Source organism: Triplophysa dalaica, chromosome 23, assembly GCF_015846415.1.
Source record: "Triplophysa dalaica isolate WHDGS20190420 chromosome 23, ASM1584641v1, whole genome shotgun sequence".
NCBI classification, from domain to species: domain Eukaryota; kingdom Metazoa; phylum Chordata; class Actinopteri; order Cypriniformes; family Nemacheilidae; genus Triplophysa; species Triplophysa dalaica.
Window position 1 is genome coordinate 16209624 of NC_079564.1, and position 23190 is coordinate 16232813.

The window sequence follows — 23190 nt, forward strand, 5'->3', positions numbered from 1 at the left end:
ACTCTGCCTCTTTTTAAATAAGCAGAACCAAATCTGTGGTCATCAAGTAACTTATTTGTCCGTCATCTATTTGTCAGTGATACAGTAATTTTTGGGGAAAATTTAAATAATTGCTTTGCAGGCTGATTTAAGGTGTGCCCCTAATTTGGTCCCCTAATGGGAGTCAATGGGGGGAGCAAAATCTGTTTGGTTATAAGCATTCTTCCAAATATCTGTCTCAGTGTTCATCAGAACCAAGAAATTTATACAGATTATACAGAAATTTACAGAACTCGAAGTTGAGTAAATGATGACAGAATTTTCATTTTTGTGTGAAGTATCCCTTTAACAAAATGAATATCATGATAAAGCTGTAGCCGCTAACAGAAATAAACAAAATACCTCTGAATTTTCCCCTACTTTACAATACATGCTTAGTTTGGGGTTCAATATATTTTTTAAATAAACATTTTGGGGGTCATTTTACAAGAAACCCCTCAAACTTGTAGGAAACTTGTAAAAAGTGATAAACATGAATCTATATGTCGTGAGAATAACACAAAATAAAAGGATTTTTTTTTTGACAATCACAAGTGTCTGATTGGAGGTATATAACTCTGGCCCTATGTGATGCATGAACCTAAATTCATGTTTGTATGATTCTAGCAGGTTCAGACAATATAAAAAAAAGGTTTGTTTCTCGGTAATGTTCTTTTGGAGACTTCTTTTAGTACATTTCAAGGGAGGCAAAGTGTCGTTTTTCTGCCTGAATGTGGCAAACCCAATTGAGTACCTCAGAGATGACCTATTTTTGTATTCATACCCCGGAAGCCATTTAGGATTTTACGACTCCGGTTACATCGCCCTGAGTTCATGGGTTTTTTTAATGGGTTTTTGGTAAATCATGTGGTTAAAAAACCTCAAAATACTTTCACATTTTATTCGATGACGTAAAACTTACTTCTGACGATTGTATTTCGGCTTCAAAAGTTACAAATGTTAATTTCTTAAGATTATCTTGTTAGACAAAACCTTTGTTAATCACAGATCTTATATTTTGCGATCTTCCAAATGTCTCTGGGAAAAATGTTATCTCTGAGGTACTGGATTTGAAGGCATACAATATCCAATATCCAAGTGAATAGAATAGAATAGAATATAATATTTGGGGACATTTCACAGGAAACCCCTGGAAATTGCAACCACTTTGGTGAAATTGATGAACATAATTGGTGGCATTTTTAACCTGATCGGGATCGGCTTTAGTTTGCCTGATAGTTTGAAGGTGGCTGTTATAAGGCCCCTTGTCAAAAAACCCAAACTCGACCCAAAAGAACTGGGGAATTACAGGCCTATATCGAATTTACCTTTTATATCTAAAGTTCTGGAAAAAGTAGTTTCAAATCAGTTATGCTCCTTCCTCCAAAGGAATGACATTAATGAAGAATTCCAGTCTGGATTTCGAGCATGTCACAGTACAGAGACTGCTTTGATCAGAGTTACAAATGATCTTCTTTTAGCGTCTGACCGTGGCTGTATTTCGTTATTGGTGCTGCTAGACCTTAGTGCTGCATTTGACACCATTGACCACAGCATACTCCTACACAGACGCGAAAAGTATGTTGGCATTAATTGAATAGCATTGAAATGGTTTAAGTCTTATTTATCTGACCATTTTCAATTTGTAGCAATAGACAATGATGTGTCCCGCAAATCGCAAGTCCAGTACGGTGTACCACAGGGCTCAGCCTTAGGGCCTCTGCTCTTCGCATTATATATCTCCTATCTCTCTAGGAGATAAAATAAAGTGACACGGAATTAGCTTTCACTGTTATGCTGATGATACTCAACTTTATATTTCCTTGAAGCCTCATGAAAGCCAGCAGTTCCATCGAATAAAGGAATGCATAGTTGATTAAAAAAATGTTTACAATTTTTTACTACTGAACTCGGACAAAACAGAAGTGTTACTTACTGGACCAAAATCCGCCATACGTAACAACCAAGAATACTGCATAACTATTGACGGATGCTCCATAAAATCCTCTTCATCAGCTAAGAATCTTGCTGTTGTTTTCGATAGTAATCTGTCATTTGAGAGCCATTTCGCCAACACCTGTAAAATTGCATTTTTCCATTTTAACAATATATCTAAACTACGTCATATGCTGTCACTGTCAGATGCAGAGAAATGAATTCATGCATTCATGACATCAAGACTATTCGTGATTACACTTCCATAATATTAATCCTCAAGAGGATTTAGGCTGCATTATTTAGAGCAACCGGAACCAGGAACACATCCAACAACAAATGATGTACTGCTTGCATCAAATAGTGCAGAACAGTACTCTACTCTCAGCCAGTCTTGTCTCTTTGTTCCAAGGTTACCGGAGGATGCAGTTCATGCCCAGACCTGACAAGAGCTGAGATGATAGAGCTGGATAAAGGACGCGGGAACTTGACACAATTTTTCTACAACACTTCAAATGCTATTAGATTGTTAATGATAATCTTAAATCTATAATTTACCTTATTAGTACGTTTATTTTTATTTAGCCTTGTTGTGCAAGCACTGTTGAGCTTGTGCAGAGGCAGCAGCTTTTGCCAGAGGGGAACTGGAATCCCCTGGTTGGGCCTGGGTTCTCCTGAGTTTTTTTTTCTCGATTGGAGTTTTGGGTTCCTCGCCACCATTTGCATATTGTTTTGCACTATTTGCCTGGCCGGGGGGGCTGCTTTAGAATTTAGAAGTTAAGAATATAAAAGTTACACATAATTAATATTGCATATAAGAATTTATAGTCCGTTTAATATTTGACCTGTGGTTCTCTCTCCTTTATCTCAAATGTGTGCTTTCACTGTGCGTGTGTGCGAGTGTGTTTGTGTGTGTGCGTCTATGTCAATGTGTGTAAGTATGTATGCATATTGTGTGTGTGTGGAGCATTTGTATGTCTGTCTTTTGTTGTTTTCGCCTTTTTCTTGTTTTTATACCTTTAGTTGTTTTCTTGTATTCACTGTGTCTTATTTACAGCTGCTTTGTAACAATGAATATTGTAATAAGCGACCTCCGTGAAGTTGGCACCCCATATGAATAAATTGTAACCAAAACTATACCATTCGTTTGTGCTGTGTTTGTGCTGATTTGTGCCGCAAAAATGAGCGTTTGTGCTGGTTTGGCGTTCAAGATATTAAACATTCTTTTTCTTGGCTGTGTGACGTCACTTTCCACCCCATGTCGTTCAACTCTTATCAAATTGGTGCCATTCGTTTGTGCCCGATTTGTGCCCGTTTGTGCCATTAAGAGAAACAATGTAACTACTTTCCTTACCGAGATATAACAAGAAGTATTCTGGGCCAGTGACGTCACTTTCCACCCCATATCGTTTAAATCGCCCCGAACAGGTGGCGTTCGTTTGTGCTCGATTTGTGCCGGTTTGTGCCGTTAAAATGACCACTGTCAGTACATTTTGAAGGTCAATTTGGTTTAAAATATTTGTTTAAGCAGTATAAGTTGAAAACGTGTGCTAGTTTGCTTTTCAGTTTGTTTAACCAGACTTTGTCCAATATTTTCCATGTAAAAATCGCACAAAGTCAGATTTCATCATATGTCATCTTACAAATAACAATCTTTTGTTGACAGGAACCCAAAACAAGTGTTCCACACAAGTAAGTTAGAAAATTATTTTGTCTGTATAATGAATGTCAATTGTGGCTGTCATATGCAAAGAAGAAACATATACAAACATGAAAAAATATTTATTTTAAAGAACTGTAGAAACTTTTAAATGGGTATAGTCAATTCAAGCATAAATCAACTGTAATCTTAATGTGTAAATGAACAGATAACCAAAGTAGAAAAAATTATCAAATAATTAACTGCCGTTTAAATACTTGGAGCCTTTTAAATTGTCATTTCGACAGTAAGTGACATGTTTTAATGCACTAATACTTTCCGCAGAGACCAGTCCACTAAATAAATAACCAAAAGAGTTTAGTCCTCCTTTGTGAACAATATGACATGGGGTTGAATTTTGGTCTTAGCTGAGACTGTTGTGACACGCTCAGGCAGATCATCATATTTCTCCCAGCCAAGCGAGGTTCTTCTGCAGTAAGCAACGTAATGTCCAAGAGATGCTCTTGTAGGTCCTGGAGTGAATGCAACAACACCTCGCAGAGTGAACAAATGATTGTCCAGGTCAATGTTAACAGGGATTTCAGACAGTGGATGGTTGGTATCAGCACTTGTTTCAATACACAGTAGCTGACCAGTGAAGCATCCGTGTGTGACTGAGCCATTGCAGAGGTGTTTATTTGAGGAATCATCTTTTACTTTCCAGCTATCTGGGCACTCTTGTGGTGACTTCAGTGCCTTCAGACACGTGGACCTGTTCAGGTGAAGTCCATCTTCTAGTGCTGCTTGGAGTCTTTTCATTCCACCACTTTTCAGAATGTCTACGTTGACTGGAAGCAGAGAAATTGCTCTTGAAGATTTTGTATTTCCAGTGCAGTATGGAGAGGAGCATTCTGTGGTGATTGTTGTACTTGGTACTTGTGTCATTGTTGATGTAACAATGCTAGCAACATTGCAATCTCCGTTAACCTGCCTCACACCTGACTTCAGGTATACATATTGAAATGTTTCCAACAGCATTTTGGCCCTCCTTGTGTAAGCATCTTTTCCAACTCCTTTTGTGACTATGTTCTTCACCAAATCAAACATTTCAATGTTTTTGTGCTCTTTGTTGAGATAGTGGCAAAATGATCCACTGTCACAGAATGCAGAGCAAAGGCACTGGCAAAAGGAGTCAAAGGCACAGGTGTTAGTTACACTCACAAGCATTTTGTCAACTTTGATGGGTGTTTTAGCATAGTAGTTGCCATTTTTCAAGACATTAATTTTGGTCCTTTTTCTTTTTAGGTTTGTGTCTGCATGTAACCACTCAGAGCAAGGGTTCAGGTAGGACAGTCGCTTTTTGGTAGGAATGCTGAGTCCTTTCCAATTTTCAACGGGGTCTTTTTCTAGTGATGATGACTCAACCCCTGTATCACGTTCAGTATGGTCTGCTTCTGGCTCAGTATTACGATTATTTGTCTCTGTGTGCTCCGTTGTTTTCACTGTCGCAGCAGAAATTCTCATGTTGCCCTCAAGGAATTCAAGATGGCGTTTGACAAAACGGTCAATTCGAATTGGCAGCTTTCATGTTTAAAGAGGCCATGTTTTATGTTCTTAAATTCAGCCTCAACATTTGCAGAACTTGCTGTGTTGTGTAGACTTTTGAAGTGTGGAACCATCACAGCTGTCCAAAGAGGGAGGTAGCATGCCATTCTTATAATATTTGGAACAAGCTCTGGAAGGAAATGCAGATTGTCTCGGTCCCCATGGTGTGCTGCATTCATCTGACCTTCCTCACAGATTTCTGTGACCCACATTTTCAGATCTGTGTGGAGTGTCTCGTCAATTCCAGTCGGCTCCACGGAATGATCGTCTTCAGTGACACAGGGCAAGGCCCCCACTGCAATTCGTCTCTTCAGCTGTGCTTTGCATGTTTCTGAGACAACAGGTATTCCTTTGACATCATTCCCCTCTGAACCACTGTAGGCAACCACTGCAATTGAATAAATCAGCTCCCTTGCATCTTCCAGTAAATCAGATTGTAGAAGTTGTGCCATTGCACGGAGATAGAATTCTCTAACTCGGTTTCCTTTTTGTCTTAGGCATTCCCACCGGCTAATGAGCTTGATGCAGTGTGCAACATCAACTCGGATGAAGCAGGGTGTTAGCTGTGAGTCTTGGGACTTTTTTGTCAGTACTCCAAAGCACTGATTGACATATGTTTTTAGGTCTGAGTGAAGGCCTTAACCAATCCTTCAAGCAAAGCCAAGGAGAAGTCACAGACTGCCTCTTTGGGCACATTAGCACCTGCTCGTTGCCATTCAGTGAGCCAGTTTGCAGTGGAATGGATAGTGTGGTTTTCTGACAGCATCTGCACTACTGGAATGTGATCTCCATGTGAGCACAAAACTCCTTGGTACAGGAAGATATGCCCAGAATTGCCACAAGGTTTTTTCACTCGTTTCACAACTGTACCTGTTGCATCAAAACTCACAAAAGAACCAGAGGGCTTGGATTTCATTTGATAAACTTGCATCTGAGAAGGAGTCCAGTAATGACAAAGAAATCTATCAAGGCCTATGTCATGGATGCTTCCATTGTGGGGGACACTGTATTTAAGTAGATGCAATGACATGATTGGGTCTTTATCTCCAAGCTCTTTGTCACCCATTTCTTGTTTGGCTTTTCTCAAAGTTGCCAGATTTGGTAAGTGTCTAGGCTCTGGGTCACCAACATCCATCATTTTGTAAGCCTCTGCTGCTCACCAAACATGTGCTGGTTTTCGTCCTTCCCAGAGTTCCTTCGACACGCGTCTTCTCAGGTCTCCTGATAACTTGCGTTTTGCTTTGCCAGTGTGGAGACTGTCATCAACATTACAGATCATGCATTGAAGTACAACAGGTTCTTTGGTTGCTGGCATGTTTTTGGCGGTTATAGACAGCTGTGCATCACACTCGGAGCAGTACCCAATTATGTCTAGATAGTGAGATGTAACATTTGGGTAAATTTTTGCTCTCCTGAATCGAAGACTGCACGATGTCTTGGTATTTTTCCATATCTCTTCATACAGAGTGTGAGTCCATGCACCAGGTTTCAGGATGGTGTATTCTCTTTGACATGTGCAAAGTGATTTGTCCTTGTAAACAACTTTTTCAGGCCAGATTTCAACCCATTTCTGATGAGAAAGACTGATCTCAAACTGAATGTCAAAGCATTGACATTGCTGATTTGTGTCTGACACTGTGGAGTCCAAAACTGAGGTTTCTGGTGAGCTGTGACTGTTTGGATGTTTATTTTGGACATTGGTGGTGTTTTTGCATAGCTCAAGGATTTGCCATATATTGTGCCTGTTTGTCTTGACGATAGTATAAAGGTTTTTTGGTGAAACTTTATTGTTAAGTTGTTTGCTTAAGTCCACCCACACCTTTTCTGAGGGAACTGTTACATTTGATCCCGAAACAATCCGTTCCTTTGCAGCTCTGATGACATTGATGATGTCATCAATTTCACAGGCTGGTCTCCTTGGCATCTGATCAAAACAAGAATGATTTTGAACTAATCTCTGGGCTAGTGGTACTAATGTATTACTAACACGTTACTGCAAGTAACACATCCTAAAATTATGTTCATGTTTATATGTACTGTGGTTATTTTCAGGGTAAAAAATATTTTTAATTCTGACAACTGTTAGGATGAGCAGTACCTTGCAAAAGTTTATGTATACTTTATAGTGTTTTCACCTCAAATTGTTTTCCACTATGCAATGCATGAGGTAAATAAAGTTTTTTTTAAGGGGGTAGGAAGACATTTTTTCAAAGCTGTAAGATATCACACAGATATATTGTTTTAATTTCAGTTTTATTTTTAAATCAAGAGTCAGGCCCATACATAGTGTGTTTAGTAGGTTATTGCAGGTCAGATAAAACAAAAATATCCATAAATTATGACGGTAAGCATAACATCCAGCACCATTCAATTGACAGGAAAGGAGCGCCGTCAGAGATTTGTGCTATTGAAAAACTTGAATTATTTCAAACATGTCAGATTCATGCAGGGCATAGGGAGTATGACATCAAGTATCGCGCAGAACGATTCGAAAATTAGACCGCAGTACTGATCGCAGAACTGTGCTCTCGCACAAAGTACCTTTGGTGTATACTCCAATCGCGTGAAATCTACACAGCTAATGTCTAATGATGGGAATAAGATATGTTGTTTCTATCTATGGCACAATCGAACGGCCCGTTTTGAATCGATTTAGACGACAAGGAGAGTGAGGTCAACGCTTCCGTAAATGTTCTTGTTAAATTTAACGAAGGAAAGAAGTTGGTTTGTTTTAATAGCATAAATCGAGCACAAACGAATAGTGCCACTTTGGAGCGATTTGGACGATATGGGTGGAGAATGACGTAACTGCTGCTGAAGGTTAGTTGTTTGTTATATTTTAGAAAAAATCATTGTTACGGGTTTCTTTTAACAGCACAAATCGAGTTCAAACGAACTGCGCCAGTTTAGAGTGATTTTGATGACATGGAGTTGAGAGTGGTGCATCTAATCCAACTTATGTTAAAGAAAAATCATAGTACACACATGTTTTTAAGAGCACAAACGAACATCACCTGTTCGGGGCGATTTAAACGACATGGGCTGGAAAGTGACGTCACTTGCCCAAAAATCTTCTTGTTGTAGCCTATCTCGGCAAGGAAAGTAGTTACAGAGTTTGATTGAATGGCACAAATGAGCACAAATCGAGCACAAACGAACGGCACCAGTTTGACACGATTTGGACGACATGGGGTGGAGAGTGACGTCACTGCCGCAAAAAATATGTCTTATTTCCAAGCCAGGGAAAAACATACAGTGGTCATTTTAACGGCACAAACCGGCACAAATCGAGCACAAACGAACGCCACCTGTTCGGGGCGATTTAAACGATATGGGGTGGAAAGTGACGTCACTGGCCCAGAATACTTCTTGTTATATCTCGGTAAGGAAAGTAGTTACATTGTTTCTCTTAATGGCACTAACGGGCACAAATCGGGCACAAACGAATGGCACCAATTTGATAAGAGTTGAACGACATGGGGTGGAAAGTGACGTCACACAGCCAAGAAAAAGAATGTTTAATATCTTGAACGCCAAACCAGCACAAACGCTCATTTTTGCGGCACAAATCAGCACAAACACAGCACAAACGAATGGTATAGTTTTGGTTACAATTTATTCATATGGGGTGCCAACTTCACGGAGGTTAAAAAGCGCTATATAAATAAAGTTGAGTTGAGTTGAGACTACACTGGCCATTGAGAGAGTGAATGGTGACAATGGAAGTTCAATTTTTTCGAGCATCACGTGATTAATCAGAAAACCAAGGATTCTCCCTACCACTAATCCTAAATTCTTAACGGGAACATGTTTGATTTAAATAGATAAAAATTGACTGAAAATATAAAATAATCCCATGCTAGTTCCACATCTGGAATTAAGCTATTTTAAGATATTACTAATATCACTGTTGCATAAGTCGTACAAAAATGCCTGCTATTCAAAGTGTTTGAAGGACCTTTAAAAAATTAAACAAGGCTTTATTTTAGGAATTTTGTATTTCTAACACTGCACAATGATCACTTATGTCTTTGCAAAATAAGCATGTTGAGCTATGTTTGTGTGATGTAATCAATTTTATTAAATAGAATCAAAGTGGATTTTTTTGGATCTTTATGGTTTAGTCCTTGTTGGTACATTTATAAATTAAGGAATCACATATTTCTTTCAAATGTTAGTTTTTGGTTTATGGGAATATTATGGAAATGTTAGTTTTTGTTCTCAGGACGTTATATGGGAATCAGAAACTACTTCTAAGTTCCAACTTTCCCGGATAACCAAAAACAAACCTTAAAAAATAACGTTTTGAGAACCAAAAACAAACGTTACGGGAACGTTTTGAGAACTGGGTGGTATTGACACCCCATACTGATCAGCACATAATTTTAACAGCTGTCTGACAGGAATCATTTGTTTTTCTGTGAATTGTCCACCTGTTCAAATTTTCTAAGATTCAAAAGTCGTGTAAGAAAACCAGACATATCTTATAATGTTTTAATATTTTTATTTTTTATTTACAAACCATACAGACACATGTACCTGCATAACCTCAAAATAAATATAAGCAGGGCTGACTGGTTTTTGCATTTTTAGTAGTACTGTGTAGATTGTTTGCTGGTGTGTTTTGTATGTAAACACTTTGTAGTAGAGTAGGCGGGGCGAGACCGTGGTTCGAGTCCGTTGAGTAATTGTGAATTAGCGCCAGCTGTGCGCACACCGGCCTCGAATCACGTAGGAGATGGGAGCATATAAAAGGAACGAGCGACCGGACCGTCGAGGAGAGAGGACCGGGCCCGAACTTATGTTATGTTTGTATTTATATTTATGTTCATGTTTTGTTCGCTGGCGGTCGTCCGTGAGGGGACGCCGGCTGTTATATTACTTTATTAAATGTTTAAAATGTCTTCCGGTTCCCGCCTCCTTCCTTCCATTTTATTGAGATGTATTACAGTGGTGCCGAAACCCGGGAGGAAGGAGAGACATGCTGTCGGAGAGTCCTCGCCGCCGAGTGGCCTCGCGGTGCCGGAGAGTTCGGGCAGCGCGGACGAAGGGCGTCCGCCAGTGGCTGCCCGAAGCGGTGGCTCTGGGGAAACGGAAGTGCACAGTGCGGCCACCGTCAAAGCTTCGGTGGAACGGCAACCTTTGCTGCGGCGCCCCTTGGGTCGAGGTGGGGTGGCTGTCGTCCAAGCGGGAGCGGTGGGGGTTGCCGCCGTCCGCCAGAGGCCGGAGCCTGCGTCCATCCCCCGAGGGGGAGGAGCAGGAGGCGGAAGTGCCGATTGCGGCCACCGCCTGCCAGAGGCCGGAGCCTGCGTCCGTCCGCCCAAGGGGGAGGAGCAGGGGACGGGGAACCCGCCCCGACTCCCAGATAAAGGAGGAGCCACCGCCGGCCGCCAGGGGGCGGACGGTCGAGCCGTCCACCGAAGCCCCAGGTTCAAGGCACCGCGAAGGAGAGTACTCCGGCTGGTTGAGGAACGAGCGGCAGCATGTCGGGGAACCGGACTTTAATTTTTTTTCCCTCTCTCCCCTCTCTCTTTCCGGTCGCTCCGAGGGCTCCCGTCTCCGTTGTCTCATCTCGTCGCTGTATACCCCCAAACTGAGGATTAATCAGGATTTCCGCTTTGTACAATTAGCTGGGCGGACATGCCAGCCACTCCAATTATTTTCCCGCCACTGCTTCAGAATCGGGCCGGGGCAGACACAGGTTGACACACAATATTTTTCCTACCAGTCACCACTACTTTGTTCCTACGTTCTCACTTCACACAGTTCTGTTGTCAATAAACACACTCTATAGCTTTGTATATCTTTGTATACTAAGTAGAGCATGTTGAAGAATTACATTAAAGCTGTTTTAAGGCATGAAGAAATCATCACATGAACTTTTGCACATATTTTGCTGATGTTCAAATATGAGTTTAGTGATAAAATTATCGACTTCAGGGGGACTTGAACAGTGAAGGAAAATGTTTTGTTGACAGTGATAAAAGTGACACTTACTTGACTTCTCGAATGGTGAGAATGCGTGCTGATGTAACATTAAACACCTGCTCAAAGCGCTCCAACTTCTGCTGAGTCATACTGCCAACGACAAAGCATGCAGGAGACACACCTTAGTCAAATCATGCACCTGCACTCTCACTCACAACAACTCTACACAAAGAGTTGACAACCATGTTGATGGAATAATGGAAGTAAGCTTCAACCTTGCAGTTCCACATTCCACAGTCAAAGTAAACACAAAAGAGGTTACATTCATCTTGCCATGATTTGTAAACATATTGTTATTGCAACTGAAATATTGAACAAAGGACTTAGTTAACATGCGTTGTGCACATATGTTTACCCTGTATAGCCAAAATAGAACTGATGGTTGTAATTTAATGTTCTTTTATTAATCCTGTAAACCCGCTACAGCAGTAAAACGTGACGTATGTGATATAGTAAAAAAAAATAACACCGCCTTGTTTTTAAAGTGAACAAGCTGTGTTCTGATCATGTGCATTTAATCTACCTTAAATTATTTCACATTAATACGCACAGCGTGGAGATGGTGGTCTAGTGGGTTTAACCACTGAAATGGTAAATCAAAGGTTGCTGGTTCGATCCCAGCAGCCACCACCAGTGTGTCCTTGAGCAAGACACTTTACTCCATGTTGCTCCAGGGGGATTGTCCCTGAAATAAGTGCACTGTAAGTCGCTTTAGATAAAAGCGTCTGCCAAATGACTAAATGTAAATGTAAATGTAAACATTAGCGATGTGCACACAATTAAGCCCTAATGATAGCTTGACAAGCCAGAGTATTAACAGTTACGTATGACAATAAATACATTTCAAGTCGAACCATCTTTAACTGGAGACAAAACGCTTCTCTACTCCATGTAAATAGAAAATTATTTAAATTAGTTGAGAAATGAAAACGATGTTGTGTTTTAATCCAGAAAACTGCAGCTCCATCATTCACTCATATGTCTTTATAGTCAGCTTTTGTACCAACCAATATGACTTGTATAGTCAACCAATATGGTGTTGACGTACAATCCAGCGGACAATGAGGCGTCTAGTTAATATATATATGTAAATATGTATATATATATATATATATATGTCTATGCTTTCAACTGCATTGAAGCTAGTGTCAAACACCTTTTGCGGCGATCCATCAAAATAAAAGTCCGGTTTACTTAATAAAAAATAATAACACACCCACATTTTACCATACATCCCCTTGATTTTTTTTACAATTAAACTGAGTATATTATTTACTTTAGTAAATGGAAATTAATGTGCTAGTAAAATTATAAAAATATATCTTTTGTTTTTTTAAATACTAAAGTATTCCTGAAAACAAAAGAAAATGTACTGGTAAGATGGTTGACAGATAGGTAAGTCCAATATACCCTTTTTCTTTTAAATGTCCCTGTATGGTTCAAGGTATTTAAGGTTTTTAAATATAGTTTATAAGTGAATACTATAGTTAACTGAAGTTTTTTTTTCATGTGGGCAAATATATTACTTACATTTTTTATGTTTTTATTTTTCTGTATTTCGTGTTTTCACTGTACAACAATAAGTAATATATTTGCCCACATGAAAAAATGCTTCAGTAAACTATAGTATTCCCTTATAAACTATATCCAAAAACCTACAGTGGATACCTTGAACCATACAGGGACATCTAAATCATCGGCTGCCTTTGGCGAGTACTGTACGTGTAGTAAAATCACAGTTATAAACACAAGGCCCAATTGATAATTTCATTATTTGTACAGATGGCCACTTTCTATTACATTTTCTAAATTATTTCTATAAGTCAACTTACTCATAATGAAAGCCAATGTCATGATTTCCAATAAGGACAACAAGCTCTGTATCACTGGGATGGCGGAAGATACGTTTAAAACGCCTGACGTCATCTTCCCAGTCCTATTGAGAGAGTCACATTACATTTAAAATCATACAAGATAAACATGCTGACAAGCTATATTTTTGGGGGATCTGTTTAACCTTTAAAAAACCAGTATAGTAGGCCAACATTGCATTTACATTTGTGCATTTTTAATCCAAAGCGACTAACATTGCATTATACTATACATTTGTTTCAGAGTATTTGCAATCCCTGGGACCAAAAATATGAATTTTGTGATGGAAGCATGCACCGTACATGTAAAGCCCTATTGTTTTTTGTCTGATTATTATTTTCATTACTCTGTCAACTATGCACTTCTGTCAAGACTGCACTGGTTGCCAATTAGGCATGGATAAACTTCAAAATCTTGTTTGACAGGATTGACAGGTTTTTGTACAAGTCAGAGGAAATGCAAAGGGAATTGATTTTTTTTACTTTTGGCTGGCTTAATACACGACGCTAAAGAAAGTGAATTGTTAAATTTAACTATAGCAGGGTCATAACTCGTAAGACAAAGGTAATTCAATTGCAAATAGACTTGCATTAATTAAATTAACACCTGGAATATGTGTCACTATAGAATATTTCATGAAGCTTTTGTAAACCATGCACTGCCATTGTTAGAAAATACAGGAGGATGCTATTAACAAAAACTATTTTACAAGAAAGAAAGCCAAAACACTTTATTCAATACACAAAGTTAAAATAACATACCACGCTGGTTCTTTAAGGTAACTTAAGTTTAAGACATCTTTGCATCTATAAGTTAGGCTAAATGAGTTCTTCGTTCACAAATCATATGTCACAGCACTATAGCCACATGCAGTAAATTGAAGCCCTCCATTAAAAAGTACTGGGAAATAATTGACCACATCAAGCAATTACAAACTTTATACTGCTTTAAGTGTTTTGCTTTACCTCAGGGGAGCTCCACTTGCCCTCATCAAACACATCTCCTAAAATAAAAACAACTTCTGGTTTGAAAAGCCACAGAGAAGTCTGGAATGCTCTTTCCATCTGCCACTCTCTTGAAAAAAAAAAGAATGAAAGAGTAGAGAAAACAAACAAGTAGAGAACTGGAACACGAAGTGTATAGCTACCTTCTGAGTTTGTCGAACCAATGTCCTTTTATGGTCCCCAATAGGTGAGTATCAGAGAGAATTAACGCTCGCACATCGGAATGGGAGTCTGAATCAGGCCAGTAGCATCGCAAAATAACAGCGTAATAAATCCCGTACTCAGAAACTATAAACAAACAAACCATCGCCAGAATAAACGACACCGCTAATCTTCCGCTGGCCATCATCACTTGACAACACAACACGCTTTAAATGCAAGCAAGCAAGAGCAGTCGCTTCCTCCGTTCCCACAACATCCTCAGCTCTGTCTTCATTCGTACTAAAACAACAATTTAAATTAACTCTTCTAAAGACCGTGCCATGTGATTCATGTTGAAAATTCTTGTTGTAAATGCCACCAGTAACAGCGCTGATCGCGCTGATGTGCTCTTCAATTCAAGTTTATTTATATAGCGCTTTTCACAATGTGTATTGTTTCAAAGCAGCTTTACAGGGGCAAACAGGAAAAACAGAAAAGTTAATACACAGCACAGTGCATGGTATTTATACAACGAGTAAGATCATTCTAATAAATAATATCTAATTTCTAAATAAATGAATGAATGCAGTCTCCCGGTGAGCAGGCCAACACTGCCCTGCTGTGGCGAGGAACCCAAACTCCAATGATTGGGTAAATCTACTGTAGGATGTTTTTAGAGGAGCTCTGCTGCAAACACAAACGTCACAGCGTTCTCCCCTCATCGGTTCATCCCATTTCTAACACACATCCGTGCCACGCTGTAAAAAAAGTGCCATCCAGTCATAAACAATAATACTACAAGACAGGGAGACATTTATTTGGATCATTCAGACCACAAACGCTCATCAAAGTATGTAATGAGTAAAACCAAAGACACAATCCCATCTACAATCTGTGACTTCTAAATCGATTGATGGCCCAATTCATGTCCCTTACCACAATTTACCATGGTTTTACTCACACTAAACACGTGATACTATCATAGTTCTACCCAATGGCTGGAAAAGCCTGAACAGAAATGGCACAACCTGGTCATCAGATTCCTGAGTGGCACGAGGAGGGGTAATTCTTCCCTGCCCCTAGGGGAAGCGGCTCTATCTCATCTCATGATGAAGATGGTTCTCCTAGTGGTCCCTCCAATAGGAAACTAAGGTTAATTACGTAACATTCCCTTTCTCTCGACTTTGTGTTGAATCAACAGAATGGGGTTCCTATATGAAACGCCACGGCGCTGCAACACTTCACAACTTCCAGCTGAGCGACACTGAGAAGTGAGCAAAACCACGAATTGTAACCTTCCAGTGGTGTAGTGAGGCATCAATTGCGTGAATCATGGCCGTACAGGCAGTGGCGTTTGCTACTCTAAGCTGGAGGAAGTGAAGGAAGTTTGGAAGCTGGTACAGTGCACTGACTCACCTTATGAAGGGGAGAAGGTGCTTCGCAGGCATACACCCAGCCGGCCGTAGGTCTTACCTGGTGTGCAAGACGCTGGCAGACACCGGCTCTACACAAAGTTTTTTGAACCTCGCAATTGTATTGGGCAGTGCCAAACCCGTAGCTCTGAGGATGACTGCCAGAGAGGCGCCCTGAGCCAGTTCCAACGGGAGATCTTGAGATCGGAACGCAAAGGTGATGGTGTCCACGATCCACAGCGCCATTCTCTGTTTGGAGACAGCTCTCCCCTTCTACTGTCCTTCAAAACAGACAAAGAGCTCTTCAGAGTTTATTAGGCTCTGTGTGTGGTCCAAGTAGAGGCGCAGGGCGTGTACTGTACACAACACTGAAGGGGTCGGGTCTTCCTCCCCAGGGAGAGTGCCTGCAAGGTCACCACCTGGTCCCTGAAGGGAGTGGTGGGAACTTTGGGCACGTAGCCTGGCTGGGGTCTCAGCACCACATGGGCTTCGCCGCCCTGAAATCTAGGCACTCGTTGGACACAAAGAGTGCATGCAGATCTCCTACCCTCTTGCTGGAAGCGATCGCCACAAGGAGAACCATCTTCATCATGAGATGAGAAAGAGTGGCTTCCTCTAGGCGCTCAAATGGGGCCCCTGGGCCCAGAAGGACCACATTGAGGTCCCGAGAGGGTACGGAGCCCGGTCGGGGAGAATTACCTCTCCTCGTGCCCCTCGGGAATCTGATGACCAGGTCGTGCTGCCGGAGAGCATGGAGGGATAAAGGTTGCTCTCTAACCTTTCTTGAAGGAAAGGTTAGATTGCACGATTCTGTGGATCTTCCCTACGGGAAGAACGCCAAGACGAGAAAAGGTCCAACTAAAGTCACCAAGTGGCTGCTCTTGGCTGAGTGATCGTACTCACAACTGCGGGAGGCAGGTCACTCAGGATCTCCTAGTCCCATCCAGGCAGACGTGGAGGATCCAGAGGTCTTGTCTCGTGCCTTTCCCGTGAGAAAGAAGGTCCTTCATCAGGGGAATCAGCCAGGGGAGAGTTGCCGTCAGAAGCGTTAGCTCTGAGAACCAAGTCTAGTTGGGCCAATAGGGCGTAACCAACAGGACTTCCTCTGATGCTCCTCTTTCCTTACCTTGCTCACTGGGAGGATGGCGTACTTCCACTTGTCCTGCGTCCAGCTGTGCGCAAAGGCATCTGTGCCGAGGGGTGCCTCTGTCAGGGAGTACTAAAGCGAGAATGGGAGGTGTGCAGGGAGGCAAACAGGTCCATCTGTGCCTGCCCGAACTGCTCCCAAATGAGCTGCATGGCGCAAGGATGGAGTCGCTACTCTCCACGCTCTGCTGACTCCAGAGGAGGAGGCGTTGGGAGAGTTGCAACATCTGCCAAAGGCGAATGCCACCTGGTGGTTGACATACACCGCAGCAGCTGTGCTGTCCAAGCAGGGTAGAACGTTCTTGCCCTGAATGAGAGGAAGGAACCACTTCAAAGCAAGCCAAGCAGCCAGCAACTCCAGGCAGTTGATATGCCACTGCAAGATGGGTCCTGTCCAGCGCCCGGACACTGCATGCGCATTGCACACATCAGACCCTCGAAGGCATACTGAAGAAGCGGTCTGTGGCGTCAGATGGGCATATCGAGAAAGCGCACTTCCTCGGTGTAATAAAGATTCAAGACATGGAAGGAAGGAGGTGGGAACCGGCAAACATTTAAACATTTAATAACAGAAATAATAACAGCCGAACAAAACATAAATACAAAACACAAGAACATAAATATAAACTTAACATATGTTCGGGCCCGGTCCCCTCTCTTCGACGGTCCGGTCGCTCGTTCCTTTTATATGCTCCCTATCTCCTACGTGATTCGAGCCCGGCGTGCGCACAGCTGGCGCTCATTCACAATTACTCACCGGACTCGAACCACGGTCTCGCCCCGCCTACTCTACTACACTCGGCAACTCGCATATGTGCAAGGTTGGGCCAAAGGTGTCGTTCTTGGAACACCAGAGTAGACAGCGTTTGACCAACTGCCTGCGCGCAGCCACCTTGGTTGCCCGGAGAGCGAGGTCAGTGGCAGTGCGCAGTTCCTGCATAAATGCTGGGTCGCGTATTCCCTCTGCCAGCTTCTTCAATGGCTTAGCAAGCAGCATGGCCATGGCATAAAGTTCGAATGCGTCGAAAAGGGGGTGTTCCCAGTCTATGCGAGAAAAAAGGTATCGGGGTGGAACGCGGTTGCCACGGCGCTTTGATCCGGTACCAAATCATCGCTGACATCTCTCACCAGACTCGACCTGGACTCGACCGACCAAAGCCAGGAGCTCCAGGGAGACATCAGCGTCTGATGCCAGAAAGTCGCCATCCGATGCTGTGATGGAAATCTCATCCTCTGCACGCTGATGCGAGCATCCGCTATGGGATGGTGAACTGCAGCCCATCAGAGACAGGTTAGGTGAGCGTAACGGAGCCTGGATGGTCCGCGGCATTGCTGCGACGGGTTAATGTCCATGGGAACCCCCATATCACCAACGCCGCTGCAGACGGCGGAACATCGAGCATACAATGTTGTGGCTTTTTCCAAAAAGAACACAGCTATCCGTGACTGCAAAAGCTTGATAGACATGTCTCACAGTGCATCTGGTGACCCAGACATGTGATGCAGGTATCATAGGTAACAATACAGATGCCTTAGGAATGGCCTTCAAAGACACTCTTAACTCCATGGGCGTTAGTCAACATGTGTCAGGACCCACTCACCTTTGTCATCATACTTTAGATTTAATACTGTTTTACGGTATAAATGTGGACAAGGCAAGGCAAGGCAAGTTTATTTATATAGCATATTTCATACACAAGGGCAATTCAAAGTGCTTTACATAGAATGATTAACAGAAAGAAATAAAATATATCTTTAAAATGCAAATGATTTAAGATCACAAATACTTTAGATTTTAAGAAACAATAAAACGGCAATAAAATTGATTAAAAATGTGAGTGTATATATATACAAAGAATAAGAGCAAAATAAAATAAATTAGAAATAGAACTGCAGTTGATGTAAACCAGCACAGTGCTCAGGTTGTGAATGCACAGCTAAACGAGTGTGTTTTTAATCTGGATTTAAAAGTAGCTACTGTTGGTGAACGTCTGATGTCTTCTGGAAGCAGATTCCAGCTACGGGTGGCGTAATGGCTAAACGCTGACTTGCCCTGTTTTGAATGAACCCTTGTTATCTCTAACTGACTTGATCCTGATGATCTGAGAAGTCTGTTTGGTTTATATTCAATAGGCATATCTGAGATGTATTTAGGTCCTAGACCATTAAGTGATTTATAGACAATTAATAATACTTTGAAGTTGATTCTAAAAGTAAATGGTTACCAGTGTAAGGACCTGAGGATTGGAGTGATATGCTCAGATTTTTTGGTTCTGGTCAGAATCCTGGCAGCAGCGTTCTGTATGAGCTGCAGCTGTCTGATTGTCATTTTGGGAAGATCTGTAAGGAGTCCAATACAGTAATCCACCCTGCTGGTGATGAAAGCATGGACTAGTTTCTCTAGATCTTGGCATCTGATTCTGGCTATGTTTCTGAGATGGTAATACGCTGATTTGCTTATTGCTTTGACATGACTGCTGAAACTAAGGTCAGACTCCAAAATGACCACAAGAATTTTTTACCTTGCTTTGTGTATTTAGACCTCTTAAGTCAAGGTATGTGTTTACCTTGTTAGCTTCATCCTTGTTACCAAAAACAATGACTTCAGTTTTGTTTTTATTTAACTGAAGGAAGTTTTGACACATCCAGCTGTTAATTTCATCAATGCATTGGCAAAGAGAGTCAATAGGCCTGTAGTCATTGGGTGAGAGGGCTAGGTAGATCTGAGTGTCATCTGCATAGCTGTGGTAGGCAATTTGGTACTTTTTCATTATTTGGCCAAGTGGGAGCATATACAAATTGAAGAGGAGCGGAGCAAGAATTGAGCCCCGTGGAACACCACAAGTCATGGGTGTCAAGTCAGATTTATGGTTGCCTATGTTCACATAGTAACCTCTCCCTTTAAGGTATGACCCAAACCATTCAAGTACCAACCCAGAAAGCCCTACCCAGTTTTCCAGCCTATGTAGGAGTATGGTGTGATCTACCATGTCAAAAGCAGCACTGAGATCTAGTAAAAGCAGAACTGATATTTTGCCTGAATCAGAATTCAATCGAATATCATTAATTATCTTTATGAGCACTGTCTCTGTGCAATGATGCTGACGGAAACCAGACTGATAATTGTCCAGGTAGCTATTTGAGTTCAAGAATTTGGTCAGCTGATTGAAGATAACCTTTCCAGTGATCTTGCCTATAAAAGGAAGATTTGATATTGGCCTGTAGTTAGACAGTAAGGTTTTGTCTAGATTGCCCGTTTTTAGAAGAGGTTTAACAACTGTATTTTTAAGGGACTCCGGGAAAGTTCCTGAGAGCAGTGAGGTATTAACTATTTTTAGGAGATCTGCTTCCAAAAAGTTAAAAACTCTTTTAAAAAAGGATGTGAGAAGTGCGTCAAGGCTGCAAGTTGAAGCCTTAAGATGCTGTACCGTTTCCTCCAGGGTTTTGAGATCAATTGTCTGAAAAAGGTATATTTCGGATATGGGTCAAAAAGAGCAAAAAGGGCAGCTTTCAACCAGGTGTCTTCCTACCTATTACAGAATAAACTACTGGATGACAAGCAGTCTGGCTTCAAAACAAACCACTCCACTGAGACTGCACTGCTATCGGTCATAGAAGCACTGCGGCTAGCCAAGGCGGAATGTAAATCCTCGGTCCTGATTCTGCTAGACCTATCTGCAGCGTTTGACACTGTCAATCACCAGATACTGCTAGCAACCCTGTCATCACTAGAAATCACAGGCTCTACCCTCCGCTGGTTCAAATCATACCTCTCCAACAGATCCTTCAGGGTGTCATGGAGGGGCTCACTGTCCATGGCTCACCACATGATCACTGGGGTCCCTCAGGGGTCGGTGCTTGGACCGCTGCTTTTTTCCATCTACACGACATCAATGGGACCCATCATACAGGCACATGGTTTCTCAAATCACTGTTATGCCGACGACACCCAGATCTACATCTCGTTTCACCCAGACGATACCACGGTAGCAGCTCGCATTACAGCCTGCCTCGAGGACATCTCAGCTTGGATGAAAGACCATCACCTCCAGCTGAACCCTGCCAAGACCGAACTACTCGTGTTTCCGGCACACCCTACGGTCCAACACGATTTCAACATCCATCTTGGCAATACCACAATCACCCATTCCAAAACAGCCAGGAACCTCGGAGTCATATTTGATGAACAGCTGTCCTTCAATGATCACATTGCAAAGACAACACGGTCATGCCGATATGCCTTATTCAAGATTATAAAGATCAGACCCTACCTCACAGAGCATGCGGCAGAACTCCTTGTCCAGGCCCTGGTAATCTCAAGGTTGGACTACTGCAATGCTCTCCTTGGTGGTCCTCCTGCAAAGGCTATGAAACCACTTCAGCTGGTTCAGAACGCAGCAGCACGCCTCGTCTTCCAACAGCCCAAAAGGGCTCACGTGACTCCCCTTTTCATATCTCATCACTGGCTACCGGTTGCAGCCCGTATCAGTTTTAAGTCACTAATGCTTGCCTACAGGACTATCACTGGGTCTGCACCGGCTTACTTCCACACTCTCCTGCACTCCTACACCCCATCAAGATCCATGCGTTCAGCAAACCAGCGGTGTCTTGAATTGCCTTCCCATAAGGGCAGTAAATCGCTCTCCCGCTCTTTCTCATTCACAACTCCTTCCTGGTGGAACATTCTTCCTAACTCTGTCCGTTCAACCACATCTCTCACAACATTTAAAAAACTAGTTAAAACCCATCTCTTCTGTGAATACTTGACAAACAAATGAAAAAATAAAAACTAACCCTTTCTCTCAACACTTAGTGGTCTAGCTTTTGTTGAAACCAGTAACTTTGTATTGGCACCTAATGTATTATGGCTCCTGTATGAACTATCCCTTATTGCTTCTAAACTCTTTGTAAGTTGCTATGGATAAAAGCGTCTGCTAAATGTCTAAATGTAAAATCTAAGCATGTTTCTGAAAAATTTAAAGTGCACAAAACAAAACAAGCTTTTGACTAATCAACTGGTTTCTTTTGCAAAAAAACACTTATTCATGGTCCTCTGATACTCTCTGTAACAAAAAGTAGTTTTCAGTGCAAGAAGCATGTTTCTGAAAGTTTAAAGTGCACAGAACGAGCTTTTGACTAATCAACTGTTTTTTCTTGCAACTTTCAGAAACATGCTTCTTGCACTGAAAACTGCTTTTTGTTACATAAAACATCAGACGACCATGAAAAGATGTCTTTTGCAAGAGAAAACAGTTGATTAGTCGAAAGCCATTTTTCTGCAGTTAAAATTTTCAGAAACATGCATCTTGCACTAAAAACTGCTTTTTGTTACAGAAAGCATCAGAGGATCCTGGAAATGTGTCTTTTAGAAGAGAAACCAGTTCAATTCAATTCAAGTTTATTTATATAGCGCTTTTCACAATGTTTATTGTTTCAAAGCAGCTTTACAGGGGCAAACAGGAAAAGCAGAAAAGTTAAAACACAGCACAGTATTTATACAACGAGTAAGATCATTCTAATAAATAATATCTAATTTCTAAATAAATAAATAAATGAATGAATGCAGTCTCCCGGTGAGCAGGCCAACACTGCCCTGCTGTGGCGAGGAACCCAAACTCCAATGATTGATTAATGGAGAAAAAAACCTCTGGAGAAACCAGGCTCAACCGGGAGGGCCAGATCCCCTCTGACGTGTCATAGCTGCACTCAAACTGCTGACATGTGATTTAAGTTTAGCATTTAATACCAAATATTGTAACTTCAGCATTAATAAGACAAATAGTCCGTCTTTTACTCTTGGTTGGGGATTTAGTGATCTAAGCTGGGATGGTCCGATGGTCATATTTCTCTTGGCTGGTGGTGGAATTGCCTTAGATGGAGCTGGGATGGTCAGTCAGTCTGCAGCTGGAGCTGGCGTAATCTCAAATTGGGGATGGGCATCTGTCGGTCGTCTGGACATGGTGGAACTTCTTCTTCCTACCTCGGGATGGGCATCCCGAGGCAGAGGCGGAAAGAGAATAAAGAGTATAATTAGCGTAGCTGCTGTTCATTAACTATGCATTAAGTGAAAGCTTGGCTGAAAAAATGTGTCTTTAATCTAGATTTAAATTGGGAGAGTGTGTCTGACCCTCGAATAGTATCAGGAAGGCTGATGACACGTCAGAGGGGATCTGGCCCTCCCGGTTGAGCCTGGTTTCTCCCGAGGTTTTTTTATCCATTAATCAATCATTGGAGTTTGGGTTCCTCGCCACAGCAGGGCAGTGTTGGCCTGCTCACCGGGAGACTGCATTCATTCATTTATTTATTTATTTAGAAATTAGATATTATTTATTAGAATGATCTTACTCGTTGTATAAACACCATGCACTGTGCTGTGTTCTAACTGTAAAGCTGCGTTGAAACGATACACATTGTGAAAAGCGCTATATAA

General features: G+C 41.7%; 2 protein-coding genes across 4 annotated transcripts in view; one reads left to right on the forward strand and one right to left on the reverse strand.

Annotated features, from left to right (window-relative positions):
* The window catches only part of mppe1 (metallophosphoesterase 1), a 53519-nt gene extending 38960 nt beyond the window's left edge, over positions 1–14559 (reverse strand). For 2 of the 3 annotated variants that reach the window (XM_056738146.1, XM_056738145.1), the window contains exons 1-4: positions 14205–14559; positions 14023–14131; positions 13018–13121; positions 11195–11275 (exon numbers count right to left, since the gene is read on the reverse strand). In XM_056738146.1, coding sequence (XP_056594124.1) covers positions 11195–11275; positions 13018–13121; positions 14023–14131; positions 14205–14410 — 500 coding nt within the window. In that variant the 5' untranslated portion in view covers positions 14411–14559. The remainder of the gene's footprint in view (positions 1–11194; positions 11276–13017; positions 13122–14022; positions 14132–14204) is intronic. The other variant, XM_056738147.1, reaches the window with a different exon arrangement.
* A 3546-nt stretch (positions 14560–18105) lies between these two features.
* Positions 18106–21520, forward strand: LOC130412880 (uncharacterized; the record flags this gene model as incomplete). Its single annotated transcript, XM_056737677.1, has 2 exons — positions 18106–18244; positions 20760–21520. Coding segments are annotated over exons 1-2 (900 nt in total), but the record flags the coding sequence as incomplete, so codon positions are not given.
* Positions 21521–23190: the final 1670 nt, after the last annotated feature.